The sequence below is a fragment of the Nothobranchius furzeri genome, chromosome 3, assembly GCF_043380555.1.
Source record: "Nothobranchius furzeri strain GRZ-AD chromosome 3, NfurGRZ-RIMD1, whole genome shotgun sequence".
Lineage (NCBI taxonomy): Eukaryota > Metazoa > Chordata > Actinopteri > Cyprinodontiformes > Nothobranchiidae > Nothobranchius > Nothobranchius furzeri.
The window spans coordinates 70,956,762-70,971,180 of NC_091743.1; the positions used below are offsets into that span (position 1 = coordinate 70,956,762).

The following is a 14,419-nucleotide window of genomic DNA, read 5'->3' on the forward strand; positions in this document are numbered from 1 at the left end:
ACACGCACCTGCTGTTCCCAGTTCAGCCTGAACCATCGTGTCTCAGTTAAGTGGAGGAGGATATAAATCATCCAAGACCCCTTTTAAAAAAAGACAACTCAGTCATTTTCTAGTCTGTGTCAATTTATTCATAAAAATGCTTAATAATAGATACAGAAAAAAAAACTTTGACATTTTCTTCTTCGGATAAATGTTCTATTTTAGGACTAAGGAAACATTCATCCTATCCACTCACCATGCCACTCATCCCAAGTCCACACAGCCACAAACTAAAAGTAGAAAACAAATCCAGCAACTTACAAACTTCTGTAATATTCATCTCTCTCACACACGACCAGCAAATCCAGGAAGAACCACACACACACACACACAGTAAACGTGACTAAAGAGGCCATAGAGTTTAGTGTGTACTGTTTGGGATGTGAACTGGCAATAAAACTGATTTCATTCACAGATGTGTGTAAATGCATTGGATAAAAATGAGAATGAATAAGTTTGAAGTCAGTTTGAACATTTCTTCATAAAAAAGTATTGTGGAGTTCTGGCAATAATGTTTTCTGTTTTTATTTTAAACCAAAAATACATGAAGAACACATCCAGACAAAAAAAAAGACACCCCAGAGCTGAAGATGAGCTCATTCAGGCAGTGAAAACAAAAGGTAAAGTCATCTTCGTATTTAACATCTGACATTTCTGCAGCAACCAAACGGATGTGTGAAAAGTTCATGTTGGGAAAACACAGAGCAACAAACAAAGCCCACGGACGTTTTTCAGGGTGAAAATGCTGGTGTCACAGTCCACAAAAAGCCCAACAAAATAGTCTTTTTCTTTCCAAAAGTGTTGACATCATAGTGCAAATAGCAATTAACAGAAAAGCACAAACAAAGCTGATGCAACTCATTAATTCTCATGTTCAGAAGCTATACCAGACTCACACTACAACTCATACTCAGAACAATGTCGTCTTCTCTGATTTAGCACCACCTACTGGTAGTAAAAGGGGACACGTTGAATCTGCAGTGCACAAAAATAGACGGCAAATAAATAAGATAAGGGTGCTCTTACATCACTTCACCCAAATGATGCAGAGTTGATGAAAAAAATACTTCTGAGGTACGCAACTGTTAAAGCTCTCTTAGTAACGGTGTGTGTCCAGTCATCCTTTACCCAAGTAGCATACACTTGTTTATTTCAGTTAAGTATGAGGGAAAAAAAAAATCATGCGCACTCAAACACACATCTTTTTTTATTTTAGTCACTCATCAGGCAAAATAGATTTAATGGCTTTTTCAACCACATACCTTTCTCTAACGGACTTGCATCCTTTTCAGCGTTTACTTCAAAGTGAAAACCTTAAAAATGCAGCCGGTCTCGTGCTGCATGAACCAATCGAGGCCCTAAAAACGGGCCTGGTCCCGCCCGCTCCCGTGCACATTTCATCTTTGGGAGAAACGGGGTTCCTACACAAGAATGGACCAGTATCTCTTCCCAAAGACATCCCAAATAATTTCCCGTAAACCGCAGACACAAAGACCTTTTCAGATTCTTGTGAAACAGAATGACAGAATACTTTGAGTGTAATGCAAATAGGTTTTAGTGTTTGGCTTTTCAGTTATTTGTTGATATTTTCCCCTAAAAAGGCAAATATTCTATTATAAGTAAAACCAAAAACATCCAATATATACAATCTTTGTGAACGCATCTTTTAAAAACAAATGTTTTCACACTAAAGCTAACAAATGACGTAATCCAATCAGAGTTCACGGGTTGGGCTAAAAAAAAAATTAAGCACATTTAAGTACGAACACTTAGTGTGACAACTTTAAGGTCCAAACAGAAGAATATGATGATTTTAACTATTATAGTGTGATATTTTAAATCTGAAACATCAACTTTCTTCTTCATTTTTGTCCAAATACCTTTTGGGAGACAGATGAAAAGCCTAAAATAAAAGAAATCTGTCTAAACAATCGCCACAACCTTTAGTTACGTTTCCAATAAATGAGAAGCTCTTACGATTTTTATCCTCTTTAGGAACAACAGCGAATGGGACCGAAGAGTTAGGATGCCTCTGAGATGGACTCCAACATTCTAAAAGACTTTTCCACACAACTGTCTGAATCTACCCTGGCTTGGCTTGGTGTTCAAAAGACCACCATGTTCATGTTCAGGTAGTGGAGGGTAGTAACCCCAGCAAATGAGAGAGACTCACAAACCGTATGTAGGTAACCATGGGTGATTTTTTTCTTTAACCAGGTGTGTTGTTTGGTGGAAATAAAAATAGTCACGTGTTCCTGTCTTTAAAGCTTCGCAGCACTCTTAAACGAAGCATTCACACATGCGAACCCATGTCAGGCTCTGTGGCACGTGTGATCCATCATCGTTCTGCTGACCGAGTTTCTGTGTAAAGCTCCACGAGGGGGCTTGAGGAGAGTGTTGTCATGAGTCAATATAAAACAACTGGTTCTCCCCCGTCCAGCTCCTCTGCCTTTTAAGGACTCCCAGGATGCCGGGAATAGGGTGGGGGGTGCTCGTTGTTATTCTAGCTCTGTCCAAACGGATAGGGACCATGAATACCCTGAAAAACAAGAGGAAATGTGTTAGTTTACAGCGTGAAATGTTCTATTTCAATTAAAAGCAAAACTGGAATTGAAGTGGTGACCAAAACAGTGAGGTGCACTTTGATCTCAGATGAGAAACAAAGCTTGCAGTTCTAACAGGAAACCACCTGATCATTGTCCTTTTGATTTCATCTCTAATTTACATTCAGACAGACTAACAGTTTCAACAGTTCAGAGGGGTGTGTGAGTTAAAACTGGGATCAAAACTGAGGGGATAAATGATGGAAGTACAATTTTTTTCTTTAAAAAAATGAATAAATAAATAAAAAACTTGGAACTGAATGAAACTAAAGTCAAAGTTGATTGTGGAACAATGAAAAAAAACATTTTTAATAGGGCTGCACGATATTAGGAAAACCTGTGATATTCGATAACAGTGATTAACATTGTGATGACAATATTACTTGCGATGAATAAAAACTTAACTCGGGAACAAAAATAATTAAAACAAAGAAATTAAAAATGAGAAAAGCAAAAATGTGAGGAAAGGGAAAAAGAAAATGAACAAGAAAAGACAATCAGTGGATCCCGGGAAAAGCAGAATCAGCAAAAAGAGCAGAACAAAGCTAACTCAGGTGTTTGCTAACCATCAAAATTAAGTACCGGAGGCGGGCATCTAACCTATGAGAACCCACCCATTTGGCCAAATGGGTGAAGAGCTCTATTTGATTTGTTAAAAAAACATCATGCTTCCGTTTGACTGACAGACTGCATCATGTGTAGCAAACATTTGAGCTGACCATTCATTACGATGTTTATCTGTTCTTTGCGATATGCAAATTGTGCATGCTGATAACACGATAACAATATATTTACGATATATTGTGCAGTCCTAATTTTTAATTATTATTTCTGATTATAATCCATCACTCTGAGTTTTCCATGCAGGCTGAACATGAAAATAGTCTCCTACACTTATCTCCTGCATTAGCTTCTGATAGAAAACAGACGGTGAAACTTTAAGATTAGAAAATCCTGACAGATATACGTCACACTGTCACTAATATTTGTGGACTCGCCCATCTTGACTCACGACAGGAAAGGCTGTTGTTGATTTAGCATTCAGGAAACAGCAGAGAAAGTTTCAGCTAGTGGAAGCTAACCATTAGCATTAGCAACTCCACCACACAGCTCAACTCCTCCATGCTTGTGTTATTTGTGGAGATAAAACCTACATTTTGCAGAACAATCAGTCAGTTGTAGAGTTGCGTTTCTGTTATCCAATCTAGGGCGAGATATCCAAATATCAGGAAATAAGACCCCAACCCCTGCCATTTGAAGCTCGACTCTAATGTGGCTCACTTCTAGTTCCTGAAACTGGTGCACCAGAGCTTTGTTTCCCCAACGTGTGACTTACAAAGCATTCCACTGCAAATGCATTGATTAAATGAGTGAACCACACCTTTAAATAAGACCTCTGATTAACAATAGCTAATGTCAATGCCACATTTTCTCAGGCGGACGCAGGATCTAGAATCACACTGATGCCAAATTGGGAGTAGAATTTGTAGTAATTATCAAAGCAATCATGTGTTTTATCTTTAAACTTCTAGCCTAAACCCGAGTAACTTCAGGAAAACAATTCAGAACCACTCAACTAAATAAACAGAAGTCAGACAGTTGGACTTTATGCTCTAAGCAACACTGTGTTCCTTAAAACGATCCTGATTTTTGTTTCTACTCAACTTCTCAGAAAACCACATTCAGACAGCAAATCTAGCAAGTATTTTATCTGAAAATTTCTTTCTGTGCACATGATGCCAGAGACAACTCTACGTCCAAATGATTCGAGTGAGCTTCAGTGCAATTTTATGATATTTTTTAAATCCTTTTTTCTTGTTATTTTTTATTTTTGTTCTTGTGAAGCGGCTCGTGATTTTTATCTTGAGAGGTGTTATATAAAAGATGGTTTCTTCTTTTTTGTCTACAAGAAGACCCCACCATTAATTAATATTATGTGGAATTCGCTGATTTGTTTAAACATTTTTGTCATGATTCATCTTGAGAGGAAACATTGTTTCTTCTTCTTCTAAAACTGCTGTGTGTGTACAGGTGCTGGCCAGTAAATTAGAATATCATCAAAAGGTTGAAAATATTTCAGTAATTCCATTCAAAACGTGAAACTTGTACATTATATTCATGCAATGCACACAGACCAATGTATTTCCAATGTTCATTACATTTAAATTTGATATTCATAAGTGACAACTAATGAAAACTCCAAATTTGGTATCTCAAAAAATTAGAATATTCTGAAAAGGCTGAATATAGAAGGCACCTGCTGCCACTCTAATCAGCTGATTTACTCAAAACACCTGCAAAGGCCTTTAAAAGGTCCCTCAGTCTTGTTTTGAAGGCACCACAATCATGGGGAAGACTTCTGACTTAACAGCTGTCCAAAAGACAATCATTGACACCTTGCACAAGGAGGGCAAGACACAAAAGGTGATTGCTAAAGAAGCTGGCTGTTCGCAGAGCTCTGTGTCCAAGCACATTAACAGACAGGCGAAGGGACGGAAAAAATGTGGTAGAAAAAAGTGTACAAGCTCTAGGGATAACCGCACCCTGCAGAGAATTGTGACGACAAACCCATTCAAAAATGTGGGGGAGATCCACAAAGAGTGGACTGCAGCTGGAGTCAGCGCTTCAAGAACCACCACGAGGAGACTCATGAAAGACATGGGATTCAGGTGTCGCATTCCGTGTGTCAAGCCACTCTTGAACATGAAACAGCGCAAGAAGCGTCTCGCCTGGGCCAAGGACAAAAAGGACTGGACTGATGCTGAGTGGTCCAAAGTTATGTTTTCTGATGAAAGCAAGTTCTGCATTTCCTTTGGAAATCAAGGACCCAGAGTCTGGAGGAAGAGCGGAGAAGCACAGAATCCACGTTGCATGAGGTCCAGTGTAAAGTTTCCACCGTCAGTGATGGTGTGGGGTGCCATGTCATCTGCCGGTGTTGGCCCACTCTGTTTCCTGAGGTCCAGGGTCAATGCAGCCGTCTACCAGGAAGTTTTAGAGCACTTCATGCTTCCTGCTGCTGACCAACTTTATGGGGATGCAGACTTCACCTTTCAACAGGACTTGGCACCTGCACACAGTGCCAAAACCACCAGCACCTGGTTCAAGGACCATGGTATCCCTGTCCTTGATTGGCCAGCAAACTCGCCTGACCTTAACCCCATAGAAAATCTATGGGGTATTGTGAAGCGGAGGATGCAATACGCTAGACCCAACAATGCAGAGGAGCTGAAGACGACTATCAGAGCAACCTGGGCTCTCATAACACCTGAGCAGTGCCACAGACTGATCGAGTCCATGCCACGCCGCATTACTGCAGTTATTGAGGCAAAAGGAGCCCCGACTAAGTATTGAGTGCTATACATGCACATTCTTTTCATGTTCATTCTTTTCAGTTGGCCAACATTAGAGAAACAAACATTTTTTCATTGGCCTTTAGAATATTCTAATTTTCTGAGATACCAGATTTGATGTTTTCATTGGTTGTCACCTATAAATATCAAAATTAAACGTAATAAACATCGGAAATACATTGGTCTGTGTGCATTGCATGAATATAATGTACAAGTTTCATGTTTTGAATGGAATTACTGAAATATTTTCAACCTTTTGATGATATTCTAATTTACTGGCCAGCACCTGTAGTTCCAAAAACATTTCATCATTTCAGAAAATGACCATATTGTTATGTTACATAATGTTTGGGTGTGCGATGATTTTAAATATCTGTAACAGTACACAGATCTGCAGCTTAGAGTGGCACCTTTCAGCTCAGGATCCATCCAAAAACATTCAAATCCTGTTAATAAACCTTCAGAAATAATTTACTACTCATAGCTACGGTGGTGTTTTCCAACCGGGGCCAGATCAATGCATAGATGTGACTAGAAGAGTGAAGCTACGAACTTCAGAATAAAATTGTAACTTCAGAGTAAAATTGTAGTCATTTTCTATTAAATTGATGAGTGCTTCTGTATGAGCCGTTAGTTTAAGCATTGCATGATTTCTCATTAAGTCATCATTTCCTTTGTGTCTAACAGACACTGCAAGTGGGAACAATTTATTAAGTGGATTTACTTGACCTGGTAAATGCACTTCATAAGAAACTACAAAAATTATTTTATTTCCAAATACATACCTGGCCATAAGTCACCATGGAAAAATTGGTTTGGAGACCATTTGAGGCTCTATGTACAGCATTATGAGAGAGTCCATTCTGATCTTGCGGGATTGACTCCTGCGTGTGTTCCCAGGCTTCACCGGGATCTTTGAAGCTGCCGTCAGAGGCATCGTGTTTGTTCTTCTGTGGCGAAGCGAAGGGGTTGAAGTCTTCCTGTACACTGCGCTGGGGCTGTGTGTTGAATTCTGTCTCGAAGGAAGAAAGCTGCTGTGTGACGCCAAGCAGACCTCCAACTTCTACACTAAGAATTACCCAGATGACATCTGTGAACAAATCAAACAGGAACAATAACAGGATTACGGCATATGACAGCAGAGTAATGTTGGTCCTGAATAGCAAAAAGCTGTAACTTCCTACCTCCATAGAATAACCCAGTGGCTGTACACATTCTCCACTGTCCCTGATACATGCCTGGACTTGTGGGACTTCGCATCTGCACGCTCACATCTGAGATTTCCTGTGGATCTAGTGACTTCACCATCACTGCATTCACATGCCCAAACTGATCCCCGCCAATATACTTGAGACAAACGCCTGGTGGCCATGACGCCGCACCTACAATTTACATAGAATACAGAAACAATCACACCCACGTAAGTACATTGCTGACTCTTAAAGTGGCAATGTATAGTTTTTACCATTAATCTCTGGAAATATCCATTGAAATTATGTTGAAAATGTATTATATGATGCCCAGGTGTTGCAAAATATTAGTGGCTTTGTAACATGTAACCATAAAAATGGGGTCTAAAATATATGTCTCTGGGTGATGACATATTTCCTTCCTTCTAAAGGAGCCCGCAAGGACAAAACGCATCGACTGAAATGGTTAAGAAACTTTTGCCATTCATAAAAGTTGTTGTTTTATACATTTACCTCTTCGCTCAGCGATTAAACAATGTCCGATGTGCCATTTTGCTGGAGGTGAAACAATTTGATGAAGTACTTCTGTGATGTTTGACTCTTAAGGCTTTCCATTGGTAAGGTCTTACTCGAACACAAAATATATATATATATATATATATATATATATAAATTGTAAAAATTTTCCATGCCAAATGACAACTACTTCAACTTAAGTTAGTAACAGGAAAAGTGCTATGTGTATTTTGTCTCCAGCAGCAGCTGAATCTCATACTCCCTAAGTGTGATGCTAAGACGTGTGTTAGTAATGTTTATTTTATTTTTCTCTATATTACAGCTATGGTGATAAAACATTTATAAAGATCTTAAGAAAAACAAGCCTTAGGTGAAGATTGTTGTTTTGTTTTAGTCGTTTGTTAGCTGGCGAGCTACACGTAGCTATGTGCTGTGAAGACGGTGTACGTTCACTGTACAGGACAAGTTTCTACGGAAGTTGTGTCACATAAACTAAAATATCTCAAAAACTTTACCTCAGATCTGTCTTAACTTGACATTATGAGAGAGAGAGTAGAAGTAACTGAAGATTTTGATGTATGGTATGTAAAATGTTGTCATTACAAAAGTGAAAATCAATATCAATATTAAAGTTTTTTGCTGTATTAAAGGGGCAATATGTAAAAATATAGTGAGAAAACCCCAAATGAGTAATTTTGGAAGGAAGGTTATACTGAAACATATTTCATATCCTGCTGGCTGCGGGGATTGTCGTTTTTCCTCCTTTCAAAACAAAGAAAGGAGGGATGTCACGGTTTACCATCAGTGAGCGTGGGGTTGTCGTGTCTCCTGCAAGCTAATACTGCAGCGCCGACAATTGTAATTTGAGGACAGCTGGCAAAAAGCTCCAGTTGTTTAAAGTGGTTGCAGTAACCACATTTTACCACAGGATGTCATTTTTTCATAAATTCTACATAATGCACCTTTAATGGTAGACCGACAATATCAAACATCGCTAAAAAAACAAACATCTGTACCATAAGAAAAAAGAAAGTTTACTCATGCTGGTCTGTCCAGAAGTACCTGTGTTTTGTATTCGCCATGTTTTTGTGAACAGTGTATCTGGAGGGACAGACTCTCCTTCCCCGATCGTCACATCTTCAACAAACGACATAGATGGTGTGCTGATGTTGGGACTTTCAAAGTCATAATATGCACCAATAGCAGCCTGTAGATTCCTGTTCCATCACAAAACAAACAAAAACTGTTATCAAGGGTCAACACCATTCAAACACTAGCAATGAATATTCCACTAGTGATGATGAAACATGACTAAACACAGACAGGTCAGGCAGTTTGTTCCAAGGACTTTGCTTTCATGATGATTCACTTTCAAAATGGCATCAACTTGACTTGATGGGAGTTTTAACGTCTGACTCACACAAGAAAATAATCCTTAAATGCAGACTCCATGAGAGGAGCAGTAGGAGATGCTTTTCTTAGGGAGATGCTCTTCTTAGGGTCTCTAATGACCCTTTTTTTCTATTTTTTGTTTCATTCAAAGTGTTAAAAAAATAATATATATATATATATATATATATATATATATATATATATATATATATATATATATATATATATACACATACATACACAAACAACAAAAAAAAGCATACATAATCATGAACACCAAACAATTTGAATGAAAAGGGACAGAAGGAAGAAATATCTTATATTATCTGCCCCTATTTACAAACCAAACTTTTTAATAATGCTTCCATACAATTCTCAATAAACAACAAAACAAAACAGATTCATTTTATATTCTTGTAACTTACAGACAACTGAATTTAGGTTATTGTAGTTCTGTAATACACTTGATTTGACACATTTTTAAAATATATTTAGTGACTTTGATTCTTTTATGTCTTTGCTAAGGTTGTTCCATTTTCTCATGCCATTTACAAAGATAGACATTTCCTTCATTCTGGTTCTAAATTTCGTTTTTTAAATACTTCAGTTCCTTTTAAGAAATAATTACTGACTCTTTTTTCAAACATTTTCTGTATTGGTTTTAGCTTTATACATTGTTTGCAATATTTTCACATTCACTAGAACATAAAATTTCAGTAGTTTATATTTGATAAATAACGGATTGGATGGATCTCTATGGTGATTGTTATTAATGATTCTCAATGCTCTTTTCTGTAGAATAAACAGTGGTTGTGTATGAGTTTTACACATGGATCCCCATTTTTCTACACAGTAATTCAAGTATGGAACAATTAGTGAGTTATACAATGTCAGCAATCCAGAACTATTCAGTAAAAACTTAACTTTATGTAGTACTGCAATGGCTTCGGCAATTTTATCTCTGATATAACGTATGTGTGACTTCCAGGTGATAGCTTCATCAAACATGACTCCTAAAAATTTCGTTTCTTTCACCCTTTGAATGTCCATTCCATTTATTTTTATGGTTATATCTTTGTGTCTCTGTTATTAAAGAATATAAATTTTGTTTTATTAAGATTCAGTGAAAGTCTGTTTGTCAAACCAGTTGTTAACGTTTATCAGTTCGTCATTTATCACTCTAGTTACTTCATTAATATCTGACCCTGAATAGAACAATGTTGTGTCATCAGCAAATAAAACTGTACCAAGTAAGATCATTAATAAATAGTATGAACAGTTTAGGTCCAAGGACCAACCCTTGTGGCACACCATAATTAATCTCCCGCAGTTCTGATTTAGTGTTGTTAAGTTGGCAAATTGTCCTCATAATCAGTTGATTGTTTGTCTGACTCACAGTGATGCAGGGGACTGTTCTGTTCTGGTCCTGCTGGACCTGACTGCAGCCTTTGACACTGTTGACCATCACCTGCTACTGGAGAGGCTGAGAGACTGGGTAGGCCTATCAGGAACTGCTCTGGAGTGGTTCTCCTCTTATCTCTCAAAGCGTTCCTTCTCTGTGGCTGTCTACAAGTTTAGGTCCTCCACCACCTCCCTTACCCATGGTGTCCCACAAGGTTCTGTGCTGGGCCTCTGCTCTTCCTCCTCTATCTGCTTCCTCTTCAGCACATCCTGAGCTCCTTCAAAGGAATCTCCTACCATCTTTATGCAGATGACATCCAACTGTACATCTCCTTTAAGCCCCATGAGATGTCTAAGCTGCAGCTGTTACACACCTGCTTAGAATCTATCAAAACCTGGATGGCTGAGAGCTTTCTTCAGCTGAATGAAGATAAGACTGAGATCCTCATCTGTGCCCCAGACAAGCTGGTTCCCAAAGTCAGAGACTCTCTTGGTCAGCTTGCTTCTCACACCAAACCCTCCATCAGGAATCTTGGCGTGACCTTTGACCCAGCTCTCACCCTGGATTCTCATGTCAGTTCTCTTGTTCGCTCTTCCTTCTTCCATCTCAGGAACATTGCTAAGCTGAGTCCCATTCTGTCCCGCTCTGAACTTGAGACAGTTCTCCACACCTTCATCTCCTCACGCTTAGACTACTGTAACTCTCTTTTCACGTGTCTGAGCAGAACCTCCCTGAACCGTCTACAGGTAGTTCAGAATGCCTGTGCTCAGCTTCTGACCAAGTCCTCCAAACACACCCACATCACCCTGCTTCTCCTCCAGCTTCATTGGCTGCCAGTCAACTCCAGGGTTCATTTCAAGATCCTGGTTCTGGTCTATAGGGCCTTACATGGACAAGCACCATCTTACATTGGTGATCTTCTTAGTCCCTACACCCTCAGCAGGTCCCTGAGGTCCAGTGGCCAAAGCCTACTGGTTGTGCAGCGCACCAGGCTAAAGACCAAAGGTGACAGATCATCTGCTGCTGTGGCCCCCAGACTCTGGACCTCTCTCCCCCTGAGTCTGAGATCAGTGGACTCAGTGGTCTTCTTTAAAAGCAGCTGAAGACTCACTTGTTCAAGCTGGCTTTTGTGTGACCTCCATCACCCTCTCCTTGTTCTGCTCTCCCTACCTAAACCACCTTCCTCAGGATCCACTAATTTCCCTCTTTCCTATACACTCTCTCTCTCTCTCTACATTTTTTAATCACAATTGTCTATTTTTTGCTCATTTAAAATATATATATATATTTTTTATCATTTTCTAAACTCTTTTTTTTATATTTTTACATTATTTGTTTTTGTGAAGCGCCTCGTGATTTTTATCTTGAGAGGCGCTATAGAAAAGATATTTTCTTCTTCTTTCTGGAGCATTCTTGTCCATATTGCTTGAAATGCTCATCACATTCCAATGTCAACCAATAATGAAATGCTTTGTTAACAAGTCATAATTTTAATCACCTCATCAAATCATCATTCTAAACGGCTATCCACCTGTAGAACTTCCCTCTGGCGTGTCTCCCCCCCTCTGCGCGTGAGACCCATATTTTTGGCTTTTAGCGCTTAAACAGGAAGTGAAGCCCGAGCCGAGCTGCCTAGCGCCATGGACGGAATGTTCTGTTTGGTTTGTCGTTTGCAAATTCCATTTAAATTGTCGTTTACATGTTCTGTTTAGAGCGTGAGATGGGGAGAGCAGGTGAGAGGAGATGGTGGGTTCTGGAGGTTTTGGCCTGCTGTTTGTGGGGATTTCTCCAGATTGTCAGTGGCACTGAGATGCTGTGATTTCGAACTTAACAAAAACCAAGAAAGTTGAAAAACTGCATATTTTTTTCACCATAAAAACATCACACTATATTAGCTAGCATAGTCAATTTTTATATAACTACAGAGGTGCGTTTTGTTAGAAATACAACAACAATTGGGCCAACAGTGTGGCATGAGGGGTGGGACCTTTGAAGTGGGTTTTCTCAAAAGGCAACTTGCTTGAACTGAAAGAAAAACATACCTATAAGTTATTTTCACATCCAGCTATCAAAACCACTTGACTGCCTAGTTGGAGAAGATACTACATCTCTTTCCTCTTTTTTCAGATGCCTTGTTACAATTTGTTAAGTGTAGTTCTACAGTCATGGCTTCCATAACCTGTTAAAGCAAAGTCCATAACAGCCATTTCTTATGTGATTGGACAGTAATCAGACAGATTCAGAGCTTTCAAACAAGTCATGTTGCATTACATGACTTGAGGTGAGTGAAAAGGGAAGCTGGATGATTAACTTGTCTTTCCACTTGGGTGTTTCTTTTATATGGAAATAGCACGTTCAGTTGCTACAACAGTGGTGCCGAAATGTTTCAACTACTGATATTTAAAAAATGAAACTAAAAGGATTGAAATACTTTTTAAAAGGAGTAATTTACTTGTGTGTCTGGAACTCAAATCTCAATACAAAATTGAAATTACTTTTCTGAATATCTGAAATCCTCGTTTGAACAGAGCAGTACCATTCATTGCTGCTTATGCTTAGTTCATTATGTGTTATATTGGCTTTCTTAGTTCATTATGTGTTATATTGGCTTTCCATACAGGACTGGCGCTAACATGGAGCTCACTTTAACTAGCTCCTCACATAATTATGTAACGCGGCAGCGACTTACTATATATATTAACCCACCGTTCTGTCAACATTAGCTTCCGTTAGCTTCTTGGACCACCTTCTTTGTTGTTTTATAGCAGAGAGACTCTCAGTCAAACTTTACCATTTCACTTCCGCTCTATTCGCCCCTTAAGAGTTAACAGCCACTTCCGTAACGGACAGTTAAATGGCCCATTCCGTATTTAATCATTATAAACCCCGCATTGTGACAACCTCCATGTTTTATTTTCCTATCAGCAAATGCTTTCTGTCTACACCAGAGCTATGTTAGCGTCATGTTGATGCTGGATAGTAGGCCCTCCCATCCGCGCGCTCACCAATTGGTCATATCCAGGAAGAAGGCGCAGCCGGCAGGGTTCAACTGGAAACCCAGCAGCCTCTGAAACTCAGATATGAGCACGTCCTTGTCCGTGGTGCCCATGCAGCTGAACTTCTGCATGAGCTCCGCGTCCACGTCCATGTCCGTGCCCTCCATGGGTGGCGGTTGTCCCGTGGCTGAGACGGGGTGGTGCGTTGGTCCTCTGTCAGTAGAGTCCGAGGCCTAGTCCAGCCATAACAACCATTGACAACAACAACAACCGCCAGTGCGCATGGCACGAACAGGGGACGATGTTTGACGTTGCAACGCCACCTGCGTCATTTTTGACGTCATCTGTTGCTATTTGTAGACACATTTTCATTGGTTTATCTAATAAAAAAAATAAAATAAAAAATAGTAAAAAATAAATAATAATAATAATAATAATAATAATAATAAAATATTTCATTGGTTTATCACTCAAAATCACGAATTCCCATCCTCAGCTCAGGACAACCAGAGAAAGTGTGTGTGTGTGTGTGTGTGTGTGTGTGTGTGTGTGTGTGTGTGTGTGTGTGTGTGTGTGTGTGTGTGTGTGTGTGTGTGTGTGTGTGTGTGTGTGTGTGTATTGCTAGAAAGAAATGGTGAACATTCTGATAACAGTTTGCGTTCTAGTGGGTGATGTGCATCAAAGATGCAGATATTGGTCTGTGCCAGTAGCTATGAATGGACCTCTTATTAATTTTCTTTTCCCCTTTTTTCATTTATTATTATTATTATTTTTTGCGCGTCGTGATTTTTATTTTGAGAGGAGCTACATAAAAGATCGTTTTGGTGGCGTTCCCTTGTCCATCGTGTTTTAGGACTTTCCAGGCTTGACCCTTGTCCATCAGGGGGTAGAAAGAGACTGAGTCTAAATGCAGTACCAGCTGGTTACGCAG

At 39.3% G+C, this 14,419-nt stretch overlaps 1 protein-coding gene across 1 annotated transcript; it reads right to left on the reverse strand.

The window, feature by feature from the left end:
• Positions 1 to 548: 548 nt before the first annotated feature.
• On the reverse strand, positions 549 to 13,787 carry ilrun (inflammation and lipid regulator with UBA-like and NBR1-like domains). The gene is made up of 5 exons (XM_015958583.3): positions 13,498 to 13,787; positions 8,761 to 8,915; positions 7,177 to 7,374; positions 6,778 to 7,082; positions 549 to 2,578 (listed from the first exon to the last, which is right to left on the reverse strand). Exons 1-5 carry the CDS (start codon positions 13,653 to 13,655, stop codon positions 2,543 to 2,545), a joined length of 852 nt encoding a protein of 283 aa, XP_015814069.1. The 5' UTR covers positions 13,656 to 13,787; the 3' UTR covers positions 549 to 2,542.
• Positions 13,788 to 14,419: the final 632 nt, after the last annotated feature.